At 46.5% G+C, this 22778-nt stretch overlaps 1 protein-coding gene across 1 annotated transcript; it reads left to right on the plus strand.

The window, feature by feature from the left end:
- The first annotated feature begins 227 nt into the window (after nt 1–227).
- Nucleotides 228–20927, plus strand: LOC126533787 (lysosomal aspartic protease-like). The gene is made up of 8 exons (XM_050180982.2): nt 228–449; nt 1490–1580; nt 4982–5099; nt 9908–10089; nt 11721–11977; nt 14124–14265; nt 18776–18874; nt 20614–20927. The coding sequence occupies exons 1-8, from the start codon at nt 391–393 to the stop codon at nt 20788–20790; spliced, it is 1125 nt and encodes a 374-aa protein (XP_050036939.2). The 5' UTR covers nt 228–390; the 3' UTR covers nt 20791–20927.
- Nucleotides 20928–22778: the final 1851 nt, after the last annotated feature.

A 22778-nucleotide genomic window follows, 5' to 3' on the forward strand; every position in this document is an offset into this window, starting at 1 on the left:
GGCCCGAGCTGCAGCGCATTCGGCCAATCGTTTCTCCGGCCAGGCTGCTCAACAAAACCGAGAAACATATACCGCTGGACCGGCTGTTCGAGTACTGTACCTGCGTCAGCACTGCCTCGATCGGCCAGCTCGGCGTAAGTAGACGTCGCAAGACGCTGCCACGGCTGCTGCTGCCTTCGCTTTCGGTTGTTTTCTTGCGGCGCGGTCTGACAACGCTCGACGTTGCGGCGTCGTCAGCTTCGCGGCGATATCGCGCCACGTCCGAGTGGCGCGACCCTTTAAAAGCCCACGTCCGGGCAAAGGAGTACGCTCGACGGTTCCAAGTAGTGCCTCGAGACGGACCAGCACCCAGTTGTCTTTTCTCTTGACCGGAGGATTCCCGTCGTCACCATGAGAGCCGTGTGCATTGCGCTGATCGCCTTGGTCGGCGCGGCCGCCGCCAGGATTAGGTAAGAGTAGTGGCTATCCGTGTCCCAAAGAAAATCCATAGTTTATAGAGAAAATATTGGTTATTACGGGCGTCACTCTTATCGTTTCAGCTTGGCTTCGTGTTGGGCATGCGTGTAAAGAATGAGGCGATGCTCCGACTCGCAAGTCGAGACGCTGAAACGGAACGCTTCATAATTAGAAACATAATAGGATGACGCACGTAAAAGAAAAAAAATAAACTAGTGATTCTCATTGCCTTTTTTATGAGGTGGAAAGAGAGCGTTGCGATTTCAGCCTTACTACTTTTATAGTGAATGAATGTAGAAATGAACGGAGCTGTAACATGCTGTGAGGACGATTTGCTCGTATATGCCATATTATCACTATTTCTTGTTCCATTGCGAATGGAACTTTACTGACGGGTAAGTGCCATACTTGCGTTCCATGCAGGAGTAACTGCGTCCCTGCGGGGTATTTCGTAGCTAATGGAAATTGCATAAGCATATGGTCAGCCCTGGTTTAAAGTACTAAATCTCACAGCGTCCACTAGTACAATAGCACGCAGTTCGCTCCCGGCCCCTCTCTCCCGAAAAAATACCAAGTCACAGGCAGCCTGACAGGTTTTTTTTGCGCAAATCTGTTCAAGGGCTCACTTGGAAATTCTAAAAGGCAATTTCGATGTTCCGCTTGCCCCGCTTATCTTCTTTATTTTGATCTCAAATGTGCAATATGTCACAGATGGTTTACTTACTCTGCTCATGTGAAAATAAGGGCGCACACAGTACATCGTAAACGGTGACGGTTAAAAATATCTTCATAACGTAGTAAAGCACATGCGCATAAAAATTAGCTTGCACTTACCGTCATTCTTTGCCCATTATGTTACTCTTCCTGGCGCAGCAGATTGCGACGCAGTAATGAAACGGAGCTGCGAAATACTGCGTTACTTAGGACAGTGTATAAGGTCGATATTAGTCATACGAGCGCGCGCAATTCCCCTCTGTCTCTTCTCGCCAACAACTTATTAAGGGTGACACGGTATGTTCCCCATTTTGTGCAGCATTCCACTGATGAAGATCAAAATCTCCCCGGTGATGAACATGTACCACAACACTTCCGAAGGCTACATCGCGCCCCTGAACTACACTCAGGTGAGAGCACTGATTCACAGCAAGCACAAACGTGCCCTCCTTTTTCTGTGTGAAGACAAGCAAGACAAAGACAAACATGCTCGAGAGGGAACTTTAGCCTGGGCCTAACTCCGATGTCACCTATTCTAACATGTGTAAAATGCAGAGAAGCTTTTGTAACATATCTCTTTGGGTTGATTTAAATTAGAATATTTAGCATTTGGGAGACAAACTTAAATGCTGGTGAGTGCCGGAAGCGCAAATTAAACTCAGGGCCTGAGTTTGTTTACGAAAATTGCAGAAAATCAGCAAGATTGAAAAAAAAAAGTACGAGCACGAAGGCTAAAAATCCGTAAGTCTGCACAAAGAACAGATATAGCAGTTCTGTAAACTGCATCCGCTAGAACATTGAAAGCCTACAAATTTGATAACTAAACTTATACATTTTGTTTAATTTGTTACAATGCTCGCAGTGGTTTTGCAAAAGTCGTACATATTAGTGGTGTATTAAAAAGCCAGGTATAATACATCAATTTAGTCGTCTTTAGATGTGCTTTTAGATGCAATGTAAGGAATGCTGATACCGTTTGTCATTGCTGAAGTTTTACACTTGATAGTATGATTTTCTGAAAATTTGCTATTTTCAGCAATTCTTGTAGAAATCAGCGGCGCCAATAAAAAATTTGCCACTACAGTAACTGGCTTTTAATTTTTTTTAGTGAAACAGACATCATGAAATTTGGTGCAGCGGTTGCCAAGAAAAACGATTTCTCCTTTCCCATGCGTATAGATAACCCCCGAGCTAAAGCTTCCTCTTGAATGCGAGTCGATGTACACGTGACCTCCAATGTAACCAATGGCGCTGTTCCTTTGCATGAAATTCTGTCCGAAGGTTAACGTTTACGTGAAGCAAAATCACTATTCGTTACATATGTAGAACTGAAATTGCGAAAGACACAAAAGAAAGAAGCGCTAAATAAGGATACAAAGCAGAGTGTTCAGGTCATTACCCTATAGTTTATGCGCATGATTTTTATTTATATAGCTCAGTTTTATCCTTTGAGCTGGGCTACTCGAAACGGCGCATATTACTTAGACGATAAATATAAATGAACCACTCACTATGTAACAAAATATTATTAATCACCGTTTAGGTAATATATTCCGAATCACGAACTTCAGCCGGTAAATTCGGAAGGCGAATCTACTTTGATTTAAACTGCTTCTGTGATGTGCGTTCGCAGGTTGTAAAACTAAATTAATGGTTGTGCCATTTGCTTTCTTTTATTAGAATGCCCTCTAAAGCAGTGTGCGAAAGAACCCAACTGGAACCTCAACAAACGCATGTAGGTGAAAGCATGAAGTAGTTTTGCTTTCCCAACTCTCAAACAATTAAAACCATGTACCTCCCGAAGGCTTATTTCACGCTCGGAAAAACACTTTTGCGTTACACGTATTGATCAACAGAAAGCTGCATCGCGAATTTTTCATGTTGCTCTACAATTTTCACCTTGATAGTTTTAATCTAATTGTATTATTTGAGAAGTTGAACAAGTAATTATGACTAATTATGTAATTAGGCACAACGCAAAATATAATTTGAGTATAGTCAAGCGACGGCAAATTCAATTACTTTGGTTGGGTTTAGCTGCGTGACCTTTGAGTATTTTTACTCGGTGCACGATAGCTGGGTCACCCTGTATTTCGTGAGGGGGCAAAGTGTGTGTCGTCTTTCACACAGTCACCATCCTTAGCGCTGTACATGCTTTTAGTTATGAATAACCCACAAGCCCAAGCCTCTACATTAGTCAAAAACTTGCCAGTAGCTTCAATCGTTCCCCGTCTTTTTTTCTTCTATTAGCCCATTTATGCGGGGATGCCTTAGCCACGTTTCTAGTGATGTTGAGGGCAATCGGAGTTTGTTATTTCTGAGTGGGCAGCCACGTCGCGTGCTTCTGAAGTATTTTTACGTCAACATCTGCTACAGACCGTTCTCCTCTGCTCTCACTTCACTGTTGTTCACGCGTTGTTACAACGGCGAGTTGTGCATAGCGCAGTGACGTGAGCCGCCGCACACGTCATTTCATACGTCGCTCCAACCATGCGTCACGTGACAGTGTGTCCTGTGATTACAGCGCGCACGAGTACCAGGCAAGTGTTGCTGCCATAAAGCTCTCCCGTTCATAGCTCTCAAAGCAGGATACCCGGGTTGGCGTCTCAACGTCACTAGTATGAAGCTGTGTCGGAAATCTTATTGGGCAGAAACGAGGCCCACCGTGGCACATGAAATGTGCGCTCCAAATTGTTCGCACCGCATTCCGGCTCTCGGCTTCCTGGTATATTTATCCGTCTCTGTTAGTGAGAGACATTCACGAACACTCATGATCACGGCACTTTCATTATCATCGAATATCACAAAGGAGGAACAACAAAAACGACGGTGTAAGCGCTAGCGATTGAGTGAGTGTGTGAGTGACAAACTTTGTTGAGCTCCAGATTCACTAGCGATTGAAAAATTTATAATGGTAAAAGCACTAAGTGGCCCGTTGCAGTGGCTCATACCCGAAAAAAGCGTTGTCTAATGCAGTGATGTAAAAGATACCTTCATCAGAATAAATCAATGAGGCTCTCCGCTATTAAGAGCCCCGATGCCGGGGCGCAACTATGGGCTGTCCAGAGGGCCCACGATGCGACGGTCGGGCAAGGTCTGACTGTCCCAACGTGGGAACGGCCCGCAGTGCGCTGAGTCGCGTACCTCAGGACCTTATTAAAGTTATGCATCCATCGATCCATCAGAAATCGCTCATCAAGCAAGCAAAGATGCAATGGCTGAATATGAATGAAGAAATGAAAGAGAGAGTGATAGAAGCAACAAATAGAGGAACGAAAGAATGAAAGAACGAAAGAACATAGAAAAGGGAATAATGAAAGAAGGGAAGAAGGGCGGAAAGAGCAAGAAAACGAAAGAACCTTTAGGTAACATATTATGTGCATAGATGTGTTGTTGAGGAGATCGACCTGCGACGCCGTACGTTTACTTCACGCAGCAGCTCTTTATGTCTTGCAAGACGTCTGACCCTTCCGATCGTATAAGCTAATGCATTACCACGTGTGCAGCATGCTTTACCTTTCACGTATTACAGGAGAGTAACATGCTGCCGAACTTTTTCATGAAGTACACGATTTATAGACGTTCCGCGATATTACGGTTGCGAATTTGTAGTTTCGCAGCCATGGCATGGTTAAACCTCTGATCTGATGAACGTGTCGTAGGTGATTATAGCGCAAAACAAGACATTCACTGGAAGGCGAAGACAGGGCATGCAGCCCGTGCTGCCCTCGTTGCCCGTGTTTTGTGCTATTCTTGAGTTGAACCTTCCCAGCAGCACGCCTTACCCTTCGTGTTTCCCTTTCGCATGCAGCTCCAGTACTACGGTTACATGACCATCGGAACTCCGCCCCAAAACTTCAGTGTCATTTTCGACACTGCCTCTAACCTGACCTGGGTGCCCTCCATTGGTTGCAGTGTGGAACAGTGCCGTGAGTACATATAGCATTCATGGCATATATCTACACATATGCATGTATTGTATGAAAGAAACATTACCATTACACGATTGCTGGATTTTGTAACTGCGACTCCTAAATGGAAAAGCTTACGCTGCGCCGAACTCGTGCTTGCACCACTTATGACACGCCGTATTTCTTTAGCACAGCGATGACTGAAACGGCACGGTGCGCCTGAAAAGAACGGTGTCCATATAATCTACATCAGGGTTTAGATGAGCGCAGATACTACTAGGTGCTAGAGAGAAAGAGAAAAGGACACTAGAGAGAGACAGAACAAGGGGAAGGCGGGGAAGTTGCCCATTAAGATGTCCAATTGGCTACCTAGAAGGGGGAAAAGTAAAAGGATTTGTAAATATGGCAAGGGAGAAAAACAATGAATAGGGAACGGAAATTGGTGCCCAAAATTCTTAGGCAGCGTACGTCACTGCCAACCGCCTATCTCGTAGGCCCGTATACTGCCCGAGATGACCAAGCGCTGTGGCTGCTTTCAGCACATACGTCCGTAGTGACCATTGCGCTCCAGCACTAGACCAGAAGACCACACTGTAAAAAAGAACTTACACCCTTAAAAGAGAATACGTGCGTAAATAGATCTATAACTCGCTCGATGCCTTACACCCTTTATGGGTGTAAGAATGTAAATTATTTAACAGTGCAGAAGGCAGCACAAGAGCAGCGAATTCAGGTAACCAGGGGATTACAAATGTAATAGTGTAGCCAAACTTGAATTTGTGAATGTGTGGTTCGGGTGATTTAACTCGCGCTCTCATTTATAAATATTCACAGTCCTCTAAAAAACCAGTAAAGAAAAAAATTATAACGGGCATTGGTCTAATAAATTAGGTCAGACAAAGTTAGCTTATTTCTGGTTAGCTTGCTGTTAGCGGAGTTTCATTGTGTTTTCAACACCCGAAACAGGTCTGTAACTGCGGTTTCGAGACGACCTTTTACCGGAGTTCTCCGTACAAAGGTCTATTGAACTGAACAGTGCGATGGACAGCTACACCTTGCCATTTGAAACAAAAATTGTATAAACTTCAAAACCTTCTGCTAAAGTTTTCTTTCACCTGCCGGCCTACTTATATTTCGTGTTCGGTGCTGCCGCCTACGTTGCGTTTTGACTCTCCTTTCTATTTCGATTATATTCAGCAGACTACAGTCCTATTTTTTCTCCTATTTGAGAGAATACTATTATTGTAGAGTACACTATCGGTGTTTAAATTCCTCTTATATGTTGTTAATTAAGACTAAACATGTGGCAGTTTCGTGCAACTATACGCTGGTGTGACAGGTTGGCACGGCGCAGCACTCCTCCACCGAAAGGTCAGCGAGCAGTCACCGACGATCTTGAAACGCTGGATAGATGACGAGTGCTGCCAGTGTCACACTTCGATGGTGAAAGAGATTAGACGGATAGGAAACCGTCGGCGTCTGTCAGCAGCCAGTGATTTTAAAACGAAAGCTTTACTGGCCGCGAACTTGTGGTTTCGCGGTGGCGGTGCTCCGACGAGGCACGTGACGTCACAACGCGCGCCTCGCCGCGGATGTTAAAGCGAAAGCTTTACTGGCCGCGAACTTGCGATTTCGCCGTGGTGGTGCTCCGAGGAGGCACATGACGTCACAACGCGCGCCTCGCCGCGGATATTTTTCTCTCTATCTCGCTCCTTAGTCACTACTGCGCATGCGCCACTAGTAGCACCGAGCCACAGGTGTTCCGCCGCTGTACAGCGCCGCGCCTTTCCGCCGCAGCCGTTTGGAGTGACGTCACATCGCGTTTCTCGTCCTTGCACTCGCCTCCGATCGCTTTTCCAGCTGCGTATCATGCCTGGTAACATCTCAGAGGATTGAAAAGGAGAGCGCGCGTGCGCCGAAACCACGGTTGAGGCGGCAGTATGGACGGCGACAAATCTGATAAGCAGGAGGAGGACTGGGATCGACCTCAGATGAGATGAAGCGGAAACGAATCACCCAGGAAACAGACGAACAGCGCGCCCAAACGATTGGCTAAACGCCGCAATATCCAGACAACCAGACTAACCTGGGCTTGCAATCAAGGTTAACCAAGGCTAACCATGCTATGCATTAGCTTTCGCTACGTATATCCTGGCATAGCCGAGCTAAGCCACTACCAATTTTTAGGCGTGTGCGAATAGTGATTTTTTGAGACCCGAGCGAATGCGAATCGAATAGGGCTAGAAGCGAATCAAATCGAATCGAATGGTTTTTGAATAATGAACGGCCGTCGTCACAGATATGTAAAACAATGTTCCCGTCCCAGAATTATCAAATTTAGCAAGTTTCTGTCATTAGACAGTATGTTTTGAAGTGTTCTTTATTCAAAGTACAAACGAGGCGTTTCTTGAGATGCGCAGGGCTCCTCAGAGAGCGCAAATGATCGCTGTGCAGCCTGTAAACTACGGCTACCTCAGTGGCGTGGCCTGCTCCACTGCACAAGTTCTTAGGTTTTTTTGTCTATACTATGCCCGCGGAGGTGAAATTTTACCGTCCTCTTGCGTTAATTTTGTGTAAATTTGGGCGCAGTTGATATTCGAGATATTCGATAAGTAATTGAACATTTTTCGCATATACGTATAGGGACCATTCCAATCGAAGAGTGAATTGATTAAGACACTATTCGATTTCTTATCCGAAAATCAGGAATGATCGCACGCCTCTAGAAATATTAAATGGCATTAACTTGACGTCTAGTGTCTGTGCCGCTCGCACCACTACATACGAAAAATCCGACGGCACCTAAGCACTGATGAGTTGCGAATGCGAAAGCATTATCGCCCACTTGAACGCCGATTGATGGGCGATCTTTGGAATCATGAACTCCTCTGGGGCAAGCGACCGCGTTGAGACGCTTGGCGCGTTTTGATTTGGCCTTAGCGAGACGCAGTTAGGACGCCGGCGAGAGCTTGCGCGAACAGAGAACGCGCGGATAAAATAGCCTCCCGAGAGCGAGAGCGAGCATGACGTGGCGTTGCGGTGATTCCCTCTCCCCTCACGCAACATCTTTTGCGCTATCGAGGCAGCCGGCGTTTCGTTTCGCTCGCTCTGCTCCATCGAGGAGCGCTCGTGGCGTGGCTTCGCAGCCACTGCACATTTACCTGCGTTTTGCTGCTACAGACGACAGACGCTGGCTTTTTTGCTCAATGGGCAATTTGACGCTTTCGCATCAGTACCAGTTTAGCAGCAACGCTAGTGTGCTTAGAGTATTATGCGTGAACACAACGCTCATGCCAGCAGCGGAATGAAGAACACTGTCCAGGCTCCACCACTGCACCGATTAAGTGGAACGGTGACGATGAGTCCAGTTTGTTGCACGGCGATTCTCCTCACATCAGCGTTGTGGGAGGCCAAACAATTGTCAGGTGTTCGTTTCCGCTGCGCAGCTGTTTGCTTCACGTACTGTGTCGCGCCAACATACTGTCCCCACGTGTTCCTAGAGCATTTACTGAGGAACTTTCAGTCTAGCGTCAAACGTTGCTATCGCTTCGACTGCTTCGCCATTCAGGTCAAACTGCCCAATTTTACAGCGAAGCCGTGTATGACTAGGATCCCCGTATTTCTCCGTCTCCGGCGACAGAAAACTGAACCAATCCCAGCGGAATTCGTACGCCGCGGGCCCAGCTAGTTCCTTGCAGCACCGCCAGATGGCACTCGCCTCCGCACATCCGCGGCAGCGGCGCCGTCGGCCGTGCGGGGGACACAAAAAAAGAACCGGAAAAACCGCCTTCACGCATAACGTTCGCCGCAACCGTTTCCCACTAAAGACAATGGTCGCATAAGCTGCAGTTGCCAGAAAGGCGCCACTGCAGCATACGAAGCATGGAGTGACGTCACTACACTTTATATGTAAAAGAACAACCCTCCTAGCAACTCATTTTATTTTTATGACAGCGCTATGGAAACGCCACGCATAGGTAGGACGCACAAAGAGCAGCGTGAAGTCGATGCGTGAAGACAGGAACAGCAACGTTATTATGCACAGTGGCATCGTGCTCTGGCTAGACAGGACGCCGCGGTTCCGGCCCAAAGCAACCCACGCACGGTAAGGACTCCCGAGGAGCAGTGCGAATGCGATGACCAAGGAAAGGAACAAACAAAACGGCGTCGTGCTCAGGCTCGGCCGGACCCAGTTGAAGGCTGCGTCACATCCGTCTATCGGATGAAGTGATAACGCAGCTTCGCTGGCCAATGGCCTTCACAGCGTGCAATGGATCCCTAACACGTTTTTTAAACCGCGGCCTTCTTCCCGAGTTCCAGGCCCATTTTTCCACATATCTGGCCTTTAACGTCGACGGCCACAGGGGTATGCTTCGACAAGCGGCAAAGTACACTTTCTCGCAAGCAAGCCAGCGCGTAGAGACGCTTGGCACGTTTCGATCCGCAGTTGGGCTAGACGAGACTGACGCAGAACAAACACCACGAGTGCAACATGGCACTATGGGTCCTCACTTACAATTTTACCAAATAATATGTGCTTCGTGTACTGCAGGTAAATAAGTGTATATAAAATGCAGCACGTCTATATGTTACTTCCAACGAAATCATTTCTTCGTATAGCATGCTGCTCTTCAATCCTGATATTCATACCTCGAAAACCACACTTCATATGCCCACAAACATGGTTAATGAAAGAATCACACCAAGAATGCCTCGCTTTAGTAGACGTTAACTGCAGTTGAGTTGCCTCTTTCTTTTGTTTGTTTGTTTGTTTGTTTTACTGCAAACGTCTTCAAACTCACACGCTGTTTAACCTCCGCTCACAGAGGATCGCCCGCTGTTCGACAACAGCCACTCGTCGTCGTACAGGCCCTACGGCATCTGGGTGAGCGCCCCCTACATCGGAGGTGGCAGCATCCTGGGAACCGCTGCCCGCGAAACCATCAACATCGCCGGCGTCAAGGTCGTCGACCAGCTGTTTGTCGAGGCTACCGTCATTGATCCTAAGGTGCGCTAGATAGAGCCTGCAGGACCAATCTATTAACAGGGTGACAACACGAGGTTGACGGGTTGAATGAGTGGGCAGATTTGGTGTTATATATGGAGCAAATGATAGACAACAATATATCCATAGGTGGAGAGACACGACGAGCTTCTGTTTCTCTCTTTCTCTCTCTTTTGTCATTGTTTGTCGCGTGCCAAGCATATGAGGAGAAAACTGGGGACAGTAAAGAGGACAGAGCTGGCACTGGGAACTGTTTAGCGCTTTTTCTGCATTGCGGTGGGCGTCGTGCTTTAATGTCGCAATAATATGCGTCCAGTGTGCTATTTATATCAACGCGCACAAAAATTATCCAAGTCCCGCAGATTAGAGGACTATATGTTATGCCGGGCATTCCGCAAGTGGAAACTATCTAGTCTCGTTTGAGGTTGCGTATGGTGTTACTAGATGGCCCAACGTGACCATGCTAAGTAAGTGATGGCACGTGTGAGGACAGCGGCGACGACGTTGTCCTGCGGACGATGGCGCCAGAATGACGACAACATTACCGAAGAAGGCACTGCGCTTGCTTAGACGCGCCGCCGCTTTCGCACCTACTTTTCAGCTGCCGCTTTGTTCTCGCCTCAGGGCCACGGGCGAAAGTGGTGCTCACGCAGCTGTTGTTGATTTTATATGCAAACTGGCATCCCTGCGACTTCAGAGGCGCGCCAACCTTCTAAAAGTGCTAGCTCCCACAAATGAGGAAGGTTGGAGGATTGAGCATTGCTCATTCGTTTTATCAGACATCTGTAGAGCGTTCGGCAAGTGCACCAGTGGATCGCGCTACGATTCGCAATGCCAGACGCATCCTCTCTTTAGTCAAGCGGTACCATAAGAGACAAGGCACAAACATGCCTAAAGGTACCCGTAAAAGACAGATGATCCGCATTATCACAATTCAGCACAGGGCGTTGATTTCTGAGAGAGCTGTTGACAATGAAACAAGGTGTCGAAGGGAATTCTAAAATTCTTGCACTCATTCAGCACATACGACACTGTTGTTTGCACTGATTAAGATAAAGTGTTCGCTTGCCGTGACTTTATCGTTAGCTGCTCTTTCATCACCTCCACAACTCCCCACAGCTCACTGTGGGCTGTGCCGGCAACTTGGTAGGGGGGGGCGAGAATCAATGTGTTTGCTTTAAATGCTTTAAATTGATAAGCGATAGTAAGAAGTGCTGATCTGTACGGCAATAGGGGGAACGCCACCGTTGCCGTACGGTGTTGATGACGTGTAATTTCTGCTGCAAGAAATTTGTGTGCGTCACTGTACTCGCTCGTCACAAGGGCGGCTGGGTAACCGTCGATTATACATTCGAGAATGATAAATTTCAGCATGTCCAATTAATTAGGCACTGAATCTAAGTATCTAAAGTTATACGTCGACGTTGAATGAGGTGCAGAGGGTGGTATAGTTGGGCGGTTTCCAAGGTATTTGATTCCTTCCTACGAGACCCATTTTCTCGAGAAGCAGCTTTTTCTGCAATCGTTGATGCTGATAATTGTGTATCTTTCTCGTTATCATTCTCGTTCTCAACCTCCTCAGTCTTGGAGGAATGGTGATTCTGATCATATTCGCTTCCCGTCGCTCTTCGCAGATCTACAACGGTGTGAAGTTCGACGGCGCCGTCGGTCTGAGCATTGAGTCGCGCTTCCTGTCCGAGCACTGGTCCATCTTCGACCACATGTTCTGGAGCCAACTCCTCCCTCAACCAGTGTTCGCCTTCTACTTCCACCCGACCGTCAACGGCACCGACGGCGAGTTCGTGCTCGGCGGCATCGACAAGTCGCACTACGAGGGAGAGCTCACATATGCCCAGAGTGCCACCGATGAGTGGATCATCCGCTTCCAGGGGTAAGAGAACTCTGTCGTGGTTTCGGAGTACTCTGTTACACATAATACGGCTGCCGTGCGGGTTTTTATTTGGTCTTGCAATCTTACTTTCTGTCAGGTTCTTTCTGCTGAGAATTTAACACAGTCTGCTTTTCTCTCTCTCTCGGCCGTTAAGCACTTTTAGTAACTTAGTTTTATTTGGCCAAACTTCTGTATACGGCATTAGTCCGTGGTCAGTTGTACATTTACCTGTATTTCTCGCGGGAACGTGCTGTTGCGATAAGAAGGGTTTGAAAAAGTTGACATAATCGAGATACACGCATTACCAAATGCGTACGCTTCGACGATGTAAAAGTCGCCTCGTGCGGAAAATTCGAATTCTGAAAGTGATAAGGGTGGTGCGGCTGCAAAAGCAGAAGCGAAGGGGTGAATTAGGCGCCTTCCTCAAAAGCTCGTCAGCTTTCGAAAGATGAGTTTATTCGGGAAATATCGAGAATATATACAAGCACCAGGAATAATGTGAATTACGAAACTTTTTTCAGGTTGGAGCGTTGCAGGAGTATAGCCGATACCTTCCTGAACGTGCAGAGGAAAGTTTACAATTGTAGTGTGAATGATAAAACCACAAAATATATATTCACAAAAATCTACTAATTACATTGCACCGCGAGTTCTGCCGGGATTGCAAAAGGTGTATAAATAAAGAGTCGCAACCTCGCCTCAACCGAAAGGCGAATCATCGATTGCGATAGGAAATAGGTGGACAGCTATACGAAGTTAGGGATAGTAGTTTGATCGGCCGTATAAGCTTGTAAACATAGGCAAACTAAATAAATTAGCAAGCATGGTGTCACGCGCAGCCAAGCACACGTGAACACATCTCACTCTATGACCGTGGAAACACGCTGTAAAAACGCTGCAGTGAGGAAATGCGGCAGCAGCAGCGAGCGAATTGAGCTTCGTGTTGCTGCTCGCATGAACACGAACTAAAACGCGAAAGCGCAGCACGGACACTGTACCCGGCGCACATGACTTTCAAGAGACAGCAGCCTGGCCGGCCGCCGGGGCCGCCAGGGCCGCCTAAAGTAGAAGGCGCCGCTCCCTTCCCCCCCCTCCCCCCCGCAAGAAGTGTTATACGCAAATAAACGCATGCTCTCCGGTATGTGCGAGTAGCCAGTGTCTGAACGATCGCGGCAGCCATCTTCTGCACTTTTCGGAGCGGGGCAGTATTTTCGGCATAAAATGCCTCTCTATCGCATACACGTCCCTCTGACGCAATGAGATTTTGTGGTTTTGTGACGTCGAGTGCCAGACAGGTGTAGTGGGTGCAACCTGAAACCTTTTGACCAATAGCCGCGGGTTAATTGCGAAAAGCGTCGAAATAATATTTTTTTTCTTCTTGTGTTCGGTCGAATCATGCCTAATAAGTGCGTACACGCCATGTAATATTGGGAGCTAGCGCGGTTTTCGTGACGTCATATGACAGACAGACGAAGTGGGGTTGGTCCATGGCCAGTCGTGGAGGGCTGATTACAGAATAGGAATAGAAAAGTTTGGAATAGCTTTACGTTACAGCGGCCCTGTTGCGGTTGACTGTACTAGCTACGTGCATGTGCTTATTTTCGCATTATATTTCGAGTGTACACTATTGGACTGTGCACCTAGTGCCACTTCCAAACAAGATTAGTTTGTATTGCACAAATGTGTGCCCTCTATTCCGCTTCAGACAGCGTAATGCCCGTTCTTTATTTTTTTTAAGGACGTCATTGTATGTTTCGGATAAAGACGTACAAAATATTCTTCAAGCCTCACCAGTCAGAACGAACAGCATATGTCACGTGTCCTTGCGTCACATCCAGTACCGAAAGTTGTTGATGCATGACGCTCCAATCGGTGCGGAAACTTATTTCAATAGTAATTGAAAACATGAGAAGGCTTTATTTCGGTGTTTCCACTGGCGCTGGAGACATCGTCAAGTTCCATATTAGGCAAACGCGCAATAAAAACCACGAGCATATTTCGGGGTGCCTAGCGCCTTTAAGTATAGTGTAGGCAGCAAGCATGGATTGGCAGTGCCCGCTAATAATCAACACAATGAAAGTCTATACAGATAGATACTCAAGCAAGTTGTTAATAAGAGAGCTTTCTCCGTATTCACTTATTGCAGCATCAAGATCGGCCAGCGCTGGATTCCGACTGATGACCTCTACGCCAAGCCGGTGTCCACCCTGCCGTTCATCTATGGCCCCCAGAAGCAAATTGATCTGATTCACAAGAGCCTGAACGCTTCCAGCACCTCCCACGGCGAGGTGAGGACGTTTTTCACGCGATACAAATGTACTTAGTAGTGTAGGAAATGCCGCTGACAGATAGAGAAATACACTTATAGCCCTTAAAAAACATTTACCGCACCTCGAAAAGTGTTCCAACGTGTCACAAAGTGCGCCTAAACTGTTTCTCTGTCAAACAGAAGCAAAAGAGGATGCACGTTTTTCACATTTTTGACAGAGCCTGCGGATACTGAATTCTTTAAGAACAGGCTACGTTGAGCTGAAGCTGGTGATAGAGGAAACCACTCGTCTTCACTTGGGTCAGTGTGTCAAGCTGCGCGCACATCTCTTCGAACAGAATGGTGTCGCGTATAACGATCAATAGCTAAGAATAGGACGCACCCTTGTGGGTGCGTGCGAGTGACACGTGGACATATGCAACTTGTTCAGCGGCATTGTACAGTTCTCTGCGACTATTAGAGCGTGCTTCAAACTCAGCATTCGGGTCTCCATTGGGAAATAAGGTCATAAGGCATTCTGGGGAATTTCTTGCACGTAATAAGATTGCAAGAAGAAGAGTAGGTCCACAGAAAACATTTCTTTAGCAAAACTTCCTAATTGCTTGTAAAGGCGCCTTTATGAGCTACGACATGAAAGCGACTTTACTCCGTAGTTCTCGTAAATGGTGTCTACCTGTTTTTACATTAGAAGCTTGTCCACTGTACTCTTCAAAAAATAAGGACACTGTGACTGATTGCATAAGCACAGGTATATCGTAAGAATTTAATTTCAACAAAAGACATTGAAGTAATGCTCTAAAACTTCCAAGTTCGAGATTTCATGTAACGTTTCCTAAGCCAAGGTTCCCCTAAAATTCCACCCTAAAATTGGGCTATGTGCGGACAATCCAAACGACTTTAATGTGTTACTGCCGGATGCATTCATACTTCCAAAGTGCGTGAGAAGGAAGGAAAAGATATAGTTCACGCAATAATAAGAAAAATGCGTGCTCATCTACATGTTATCTTCTCACTCAGATGTATCCCTGATGATATCCTTACAATGAGATCAGAGGGTATCAACGAAGAAACATCGCAAATTCAAGGGCTAAAATACGATATTGTTTCTGTTCGAGAAGCAACTATTGGGTAGCTTCACTTTAGCACCACTGGAAGATGCTGCCAGATGGACTGCATTAATCTGAAAATCGTTCTCACTCTAGTCAACTTGTGTATGATGTCCTGTGGCCACCTTCCCCTGTGTAGGCCATAATATCAAATATTCTTGAAGGTCATCTCAAGTGCGAAAATTTTCTCTGTATTGGCCGATAAATGAAGAGGGCGCATACTTGTTTTGTCACTTGATCAGTCCCGCAAATCACACTCTACAGCGCAGCATGCGATATCATATTCTTGAACGTGTAATAGCTTATTCCTTCGGTCGCGGAAGACAGCTTAGGGAATCATGATAGTCTGGCTATCAGCCAGAGCCTTACAACGTAAAACTATTTTAATATCTTTTTATTCCAATCTCTTGACGTCAAATTTACGTAATCACCGATGCAAGCATCGGGCGGTAGCCCACAGCGTTAATTGAAAAGCCCAATGAAACGCGCTTCTCGTTTATAGGATGTCACGTTCTTTTGCTTTCAAAGCGAATAGCATTGCCTACAATGAGCAGTTTCTTTTATATAATTCGTTGAGGAGAGGCGAGGAGCACGGTCAAGTGGAGAGGGTTTCTATGGGGCCGAGCCAGCACAGTGAAAGTGGATAACCGGACGAAGAGGGTGGTGCCGGCGTCTGCGATTGGTCCACTTCGCCTCACTTAGATAGCGGTGGCAGGTGGAAAACCGCGGCGGCGTGCAACGGAAGGGTAAAGATGCCGCTAAAGCAGATCCTCAGTAAAGTACAGCTAGCAAAGCAATGTTGCATAGGTGCCGCTAACGCTATAGGCTATATGCGCTAACGCTATACTGCCACGCAAAATATTTTATTATACGCCAATAAAGCCACGCTTCCAGGCAGCTACGAGTAGCCATTGCCACTGACTCGGCAGCTCAGCCGGTTTAGGCACGTTTCCAGGTAGCTAAGGTCCACCACTATGTGAGAAATAACCATACACAATCGCTTATTGATGCGAAAGCATAAAAATGATCCACTGAGCGAAAAAGCTGGCGGCATCAGCAGCATCGAAACTGCCCCTCAACTCCCATTAGCTGCGACGCCACGAGTGCGCCTCGACAGAGCAGATCGGATCGATAGGAACGTCCGCTGCCGCGATAGCACGCCGTGTGTTGTGCGAGGGGAGAGACGTCGCCGTGACGCCCGGTCACCAGCGTGCCTCGACGGAGCAGATTTGGTGACGCGACGCTGGCCTTGCGACCTCTGCTGCTTCCTCGGCCTCTCGTCGCGCAGTACGTCGGTGACACGGAATGCTTCATTTCTCACCAATATTGTCTAAATGATTCTGGCCTACAGCCGACATGCTATCGTAAAAACTGTACAAGAAAAAAAACGCACAAATTTAATCGCAAAATTCGCTATCTCGCAGCAAAACTCGAAAAAAATTGCACGCAGCGCAATACTCGATGGACCACACGGCGGCGGTAAATTGAACACTAATGCCTTCGCCTTGACTATTTATAAGTGCTTACGTGTCCTCGGAGTTTCATTACGATTAGCATTGTTTTTCTACATCAGGCTTTTTGAGACTATTTATCTAGCTATTATCTTTGGCCGACGCTTATGACCCAAGCTGTCCACGATCTAGGGCCGCTAGGCATGGGCTCATTGTCGTGAAGCCGTCGTAGCCGTTCCATCGCCGCCATTCCAACTTCCTGATCTCATTCTCCTCATGCCACCGTCATGAAGCCTTCTACGCCGACACAGTGACCCAAGTTCTCTAATAGCTTAGGCCACTAGGTATGTGCTCGCGGCCGTGATGCTATCATGCTCGTTTCATAGTGGTCATTCCAGGTTTTTCATCCGACCGTTGTCATGTCGTCGCCGTCATTTAGACGTCACGGGTTCGTTGTCACACTGCCGTCGCGATGCCGTCGTGGTTGTTCCATCTTCATCACACTTGCTTCGTCATGCCGCGCTTGTCATGATGTCGTCATGCCATGGCCGTCACACAGTCCTCGTCATACAATTGTCGCGATACTGTCGTTTTAGTATTTTTATCACGTGAGCAACGTCATAACGTGATCTTCAACCCGCGCTTTTCCCATGCGGACTTTGGCGTTCTATCGACGTCAATGCTCTTTCGTCATTATATCGTGTTCATGCTGCCGTTATTCAATCATGTTATGCTGCCGTTGTCATGCTATCGTGATCATTAGATCGTCGTCAGGCAGTTGCTACCATGCATCCGTATTCATACCGTCGTAGTCATGCCGTCCTAATTATGCCGTTGGCGTCACCACAGCTTCATCATGCCATCGTCGTCAAACAGGCTTCATCATATAGTCGCCGACAGGCGTTGTCGCCATTCGCTCATCATCTCATTGTCCTCATACCGTTGTTATGCCATCGTTGTAAATGCGTTTTCGTGAAACAGTCACGGTCATGCGTTTCTTGTCATACCGTCGTCGTCATGCCATCGCAGTCGATCCATTGTTGTCGTTCTAACTTTGTAATCTCACTTTCGTCGTGCCGTCGTCGTGAAGCCGTCGTCGTAATACCATTGCCGCCGTCACGCGACCGCTTTACCACCATCATCACTTCGGTAACGTCATCGTATTGTTGTCATGCCGTCGTTATACCGCCTTCGTCGGTCCATAAACGTCATTCCTTCTTGGTCATTTTATCGTAACCCTGTTCTCGTGATTAAATGCTCATCATAGCGCTGTAGTGATTCATGCCATCATCGTCATTGCGCAATAGTCAGACAGTCACTATCATCCCTCCTGAATCTTCATCGTCATACCGTCGTGGTCGTGCTATCGCCATCACTACAGCTCACTCATCAGATTTTTGTCATATCGTCGGCTTCGTGCCATCGTTGTCATACACTCGCCATCATACCACTTTTCCTATGTCTTCATCGTCAAGCTGTCGTCGTTATACCACTGTCATTTACGAATCGACATCTCATTGCCGTTATGCCGCCATCGTCTTTGTCGTTCCACCAACGTCATTCCTTCTTCGTCATTTCATCGTTGTCACTGCTTCCGCATCAAACAGTCGTCGTCATCCTGCCATGCGCATAGCCGACCTTGGCAAGCGAATGCCTTAGCAAAGTTACCTGAACATAGCTGAAGCAATGGAAGCCTGAGAATGACGGACATGCATGATAAAAAAAATGATACTTCAGATATAAGGTACGTCGTTGTGGTGCTCAAATGCTAATCGCATTGCTATCGAGGGTTATCGTGAGATGACTACTACCGTAATTTTTAATTCCATCCGTCTGCACACTTCGGAGAAATGATCATATTATACCTGTCTTCAACCCATTTTGCGGATCTTCTTATCGTTATGATAAAAACTATTGCATAATAGTTCTTTTTTTGTTTGAGACGTCTTCCTCTGTGGTTCCCGTATTGCAGTACACCGTTGATTGCGAAGACATCCCGACCTTGCCCATCATCAGCATCAAGATTACCAGCAAGAACTTCGATCTTCGTCCCCAGGATTACATTGTCAAGGTAAGCACAAGTTACACATTTCACGCAACTAGCAAGGTATTCGCTGTGCTAGTTAGCGCAAATCAAGTGGTTTAGGCAGAACAACTCTACAAAAGAAAATAAACAATGCACATTGTTACCCATGGTTCGTTAGCTTTATTTTGTTTATTGGTTCTCTTAGATACTTCATTTGTGCTGACAAGTACCTTGGCACTTTCTGTACGTAGGCACAAACAGACCTTCACAGACGTAAGAGGGGCAGGCATGCAAATGTGGTTGTATATGTTAAAGTAATTAGGTACATTTGTGCATGTGGGCGTGGGTGTGAGTACGTTTGTGTTTGTCAGTGGTGTTGAAAGCTTTATGTTGGTTTTAGTTAAACTGGTGCACAGGATTTGCACGCTTCAGTAACGCAGCAGAATGCTAAATTCCACGATACAAGGAAGCGATACGGGAAAATGTTTTTTTTTTTCTTTCGAAGTATTCCCACAACATTTTCTTTATGACCAGTGATAAATGATCGGCGTTTCCTCAGGTGCTTTCAAGGTAAAACTGTCTATTCGACCTCATTAATGAAAATTTAACGATGAAATATTTAGTGATAGCTGATATATCATGCGGGAAAATAAACCATGTCGTACTTACTAATACAACACAACCTAATTTTTAAAATATCTAACGGGCCCCAGTACCACCACGAACTAGATGCAGCTACATTTTCTGTCGAATACACAGCTTGACCTGGCGAATGAAAACAAAATTTAGATGTGAAAAGCCCCTCGGAAAACACATTTTGTTGTCCTTCCAGCTGTCAACAATCTTTCACGTCACCTTAAAGGGCGATGATGAACCGCATTATTATCCAGACAGCAGTAAAAGAATGCGATGGTATTTACTATGTGCTTACCATAATTTGTTAGAACCATTGGTAGTAACCACATAAACTTGACTCCAAATCTTGTTTTAGCCTTGAGATGAAGAGGAAATTTAAGAATAATAAAGAAACACTTTTTGTGGCGCTGTTGAAGAATAAATCTCCCGAACACCAAGTGAACTTCTTGAACAAGGAGGCAGATGACGGGGTCACTGTTAAGGTGAATCCAACTGCTTCGTTTTCAACGAAACGAAACAGGAGACATACGTGTACACGTACGTACACGATTCTGCAAAGGGACGTGCAATATGTATGCCACTGGGAATATTTTTCATTTATAAGTGGCGGAGGACTCGCAAAGCAAAATGAAGTCCGATTTTATTTTGAGTGAATAGAGAAAGCGAGCTGACTAATTGACGGGAAAATAGACGTTATTTTTCCGATACGCTTCAAGAACAACGCAAGGATCGGTAGTTGTAATTGATAGCTAGTTAGAACTGGATACGCATTGATGCCATCAACGAAAAGAATGAATTTCTAGTTTGTGTGGAAAGCTTTCAACATGCTTTAAGGTGGCAATGTCCAACGAATTCTGTGATCTTGCTCTGCAGAAATATTATGGGAAATACTGTACCAATTTTGGGGTACCAGCCTTGAAGTTCGGGTGAATGTTTATCATTCATTCGAGAGCCGCACGTGCGCTGGTGATACCATGACGTCGCCGACGGCCAGAAAGGTGCCGAGGTTGTCCGTCTAAAAGCTATTGCAGCCAAAGAACAACTTGTACTATCATCAGTCACGCGCGTGGCGTAAATGCGCCGTGGGCCCAACCTCCTGCAACTGACTGACCGATCGTTAACTGTTCAATATTTCATTATTTTTGCAGGTGAACTCCACTTGCTACACCGGCTTCATCGTCGACACGACACACCAGCTTCCTGGTGGCTCCACCTGGCTGCTTGGCCAGAACTTCCTCCGCCGCGTCTACACCATCTTCGAGACCGGCATCTTCCTGTGGGACAAGCGCCTTGCCTTCGCTTACGCCCGCGAGACTGTGTACTAAGTGGAGAGAACACATTAACAAAGGACTCGGTGGAGCACTACATTGAGAGACGGCGCTTGTGGAAATAGCTGCCGAATACAATTTGCGATTGGTTTCTTCTTATGATTTCTTGAATAAAATTAGCGTTAGAGAAATAAGTATGCGTGCATGTGATGAGTATTATTCTCGCAGTCCTGTGTTGTGATTGCTGTTTCCGCCTAAAAACTAATGCCAAGTTTTTCTCGAACATACATTATTTGGAAAATTACACCTTCGAAACTAAACGGGATGTTTAGTTAAAATATTTAAAAAAGGGTGTACTTGTATGTAAAACATCCTTTCCGCACCCCATCAATAATTTCAGGTTGTTAAAGGGTCTTCGGGGCAAATTATACACCTCGTAGAAATTAAGCCTGCTCAGGCGCCTCAACATTTCTGCTAAATAAAAAGCCATACGGGTTTATTTCCCAGTGGCTAGGATCAAGCCATTGTTCGAGAATGTCGTTCGGTGACAATAGGGTATGCATATCATACTGCTACTTCTTGTATATGGCCTTCCCAGCAGTGGAGTGGAGAAAAGTGAAGAGCTTTTCTTTTTATTATTGCGATAACAACTATATGAACACTCCAGGCGCATTTCTACCGTCGGGGTCGCTGTCGCCGTCAGCTCCTGTTTTAAGTCCAGGGGCGATAAAAGCGCCTCCACGCGCCTTATGCCGTAAGTGCGAGGGCAAACTTGCGAGGGTGAGCCGGTGTTCGCGACTCACTCACGCGCAAGAAAAGGAGGGAAGTGTGGAAGAACCGCGCCGCCTTCCGTCGCGTGCGAGGCTCCGGAAGGGGGGGGGGGGGGGGGGCAGGAGAAAGGGCGTGCATCGTACACCGGGCGGCGGGGCGCGCACGGCCGGGCAGTTGTAACTCGAAAATCAATCGCTACGGCAACACAGACCGTCGCGCGCTGTGCTCCCGCGGCTTCGTTCGCGTTAATGCGAGATGCAGCACTGCGAAAGGCCAATTCGCTCGCTGCTGCTGCCACCCTTCCTCACTCCAGCATTTTAACAGCGATCTTCCGCGGTCATCGAGTGAAATCTGTTCATGTTTACATGTGCGCGCGTGACACCAGGTTTGTTAATTTAGTTAGTATGCCTATGTTTAGAAGCTCTTATGGCCGATAAGACTACTATACTTACTTCGTAAAGATGTCCGCCAGTTTCCTATCGGAAGCAATGCTCCGCATTTTGAGTGAAACTGCCACTTTTTCCTATCCTGACTTCTTCTTTTGCCGCTGGGTTTGTTTCAACTGTTTTAGCTCGACTTTGTTTTGTAGATCAGCTGCCAATCATCAGGGAATCGTAGTTATTGAGGAGGATGTTCTTTCTGGTGCAGCATCGGTATCCGTGCACAGTAGCTATCGAACTTTTTCATGAAGAATCGGTCGGAAAAAACAGTAACAGGTTCATGCGGCGTAAGTTACTATGCGTAGGAGCAAAGCATTTATTTCCGAAGTGGTTCAGGAGGCGGGAGTTGAGCCTGTCAGAATGTATATCACGTTGGTTCGATTCTTCCCAGCAATACAGGAACCACAGATTTCCATTCTTTACTTAATAAAGAAAGGCGCCTACCCTGCAGCACATTTCTTTTGGCTCAAGTGGGCCGTACGTGTTTTTGGTTCACGCGTTACTGAGTAATTGTAAAGCTCATGCATTCATATAAATGTAAATAGAGCTTGTACGAGATATTCTACCAGTGTATTTTTTATAGGACTGAGAAGAAAAGGGGGTAATCGACGGGCTCCATTTCTATTAATCATATCATGAGAAGCCAACAAACAAACACACTACGGAAAACATAGTCGAAATTACTTGTACTCACTAAATGAACTAAAGAAGTGATAAATTAATGGCAATGAAAGTGGATGAAAAAAACAACTTGCCGCAGGTGGGGTACAATCCCACATCTTCAGATTACGCGTGCGAGCTTCGCACGCATAATGCGAAGACGTGGATATGAAT

Source organism: Dermacentor andersoni, chromosome 7 (assembly GCF_023375885.2).
Source record: "Dermacentor andersoni chromosome 7, qqDerAnde1_hic_scaffold, whole genome shotgun sequence".
In the NCBI taxonomy this organism is placed as follows: Eukaryota; Metazoa; Arthropoda; class Arachnida; order Ixodida; family Ixodidae; genus Dermacentor; species Dermacentor andersoni.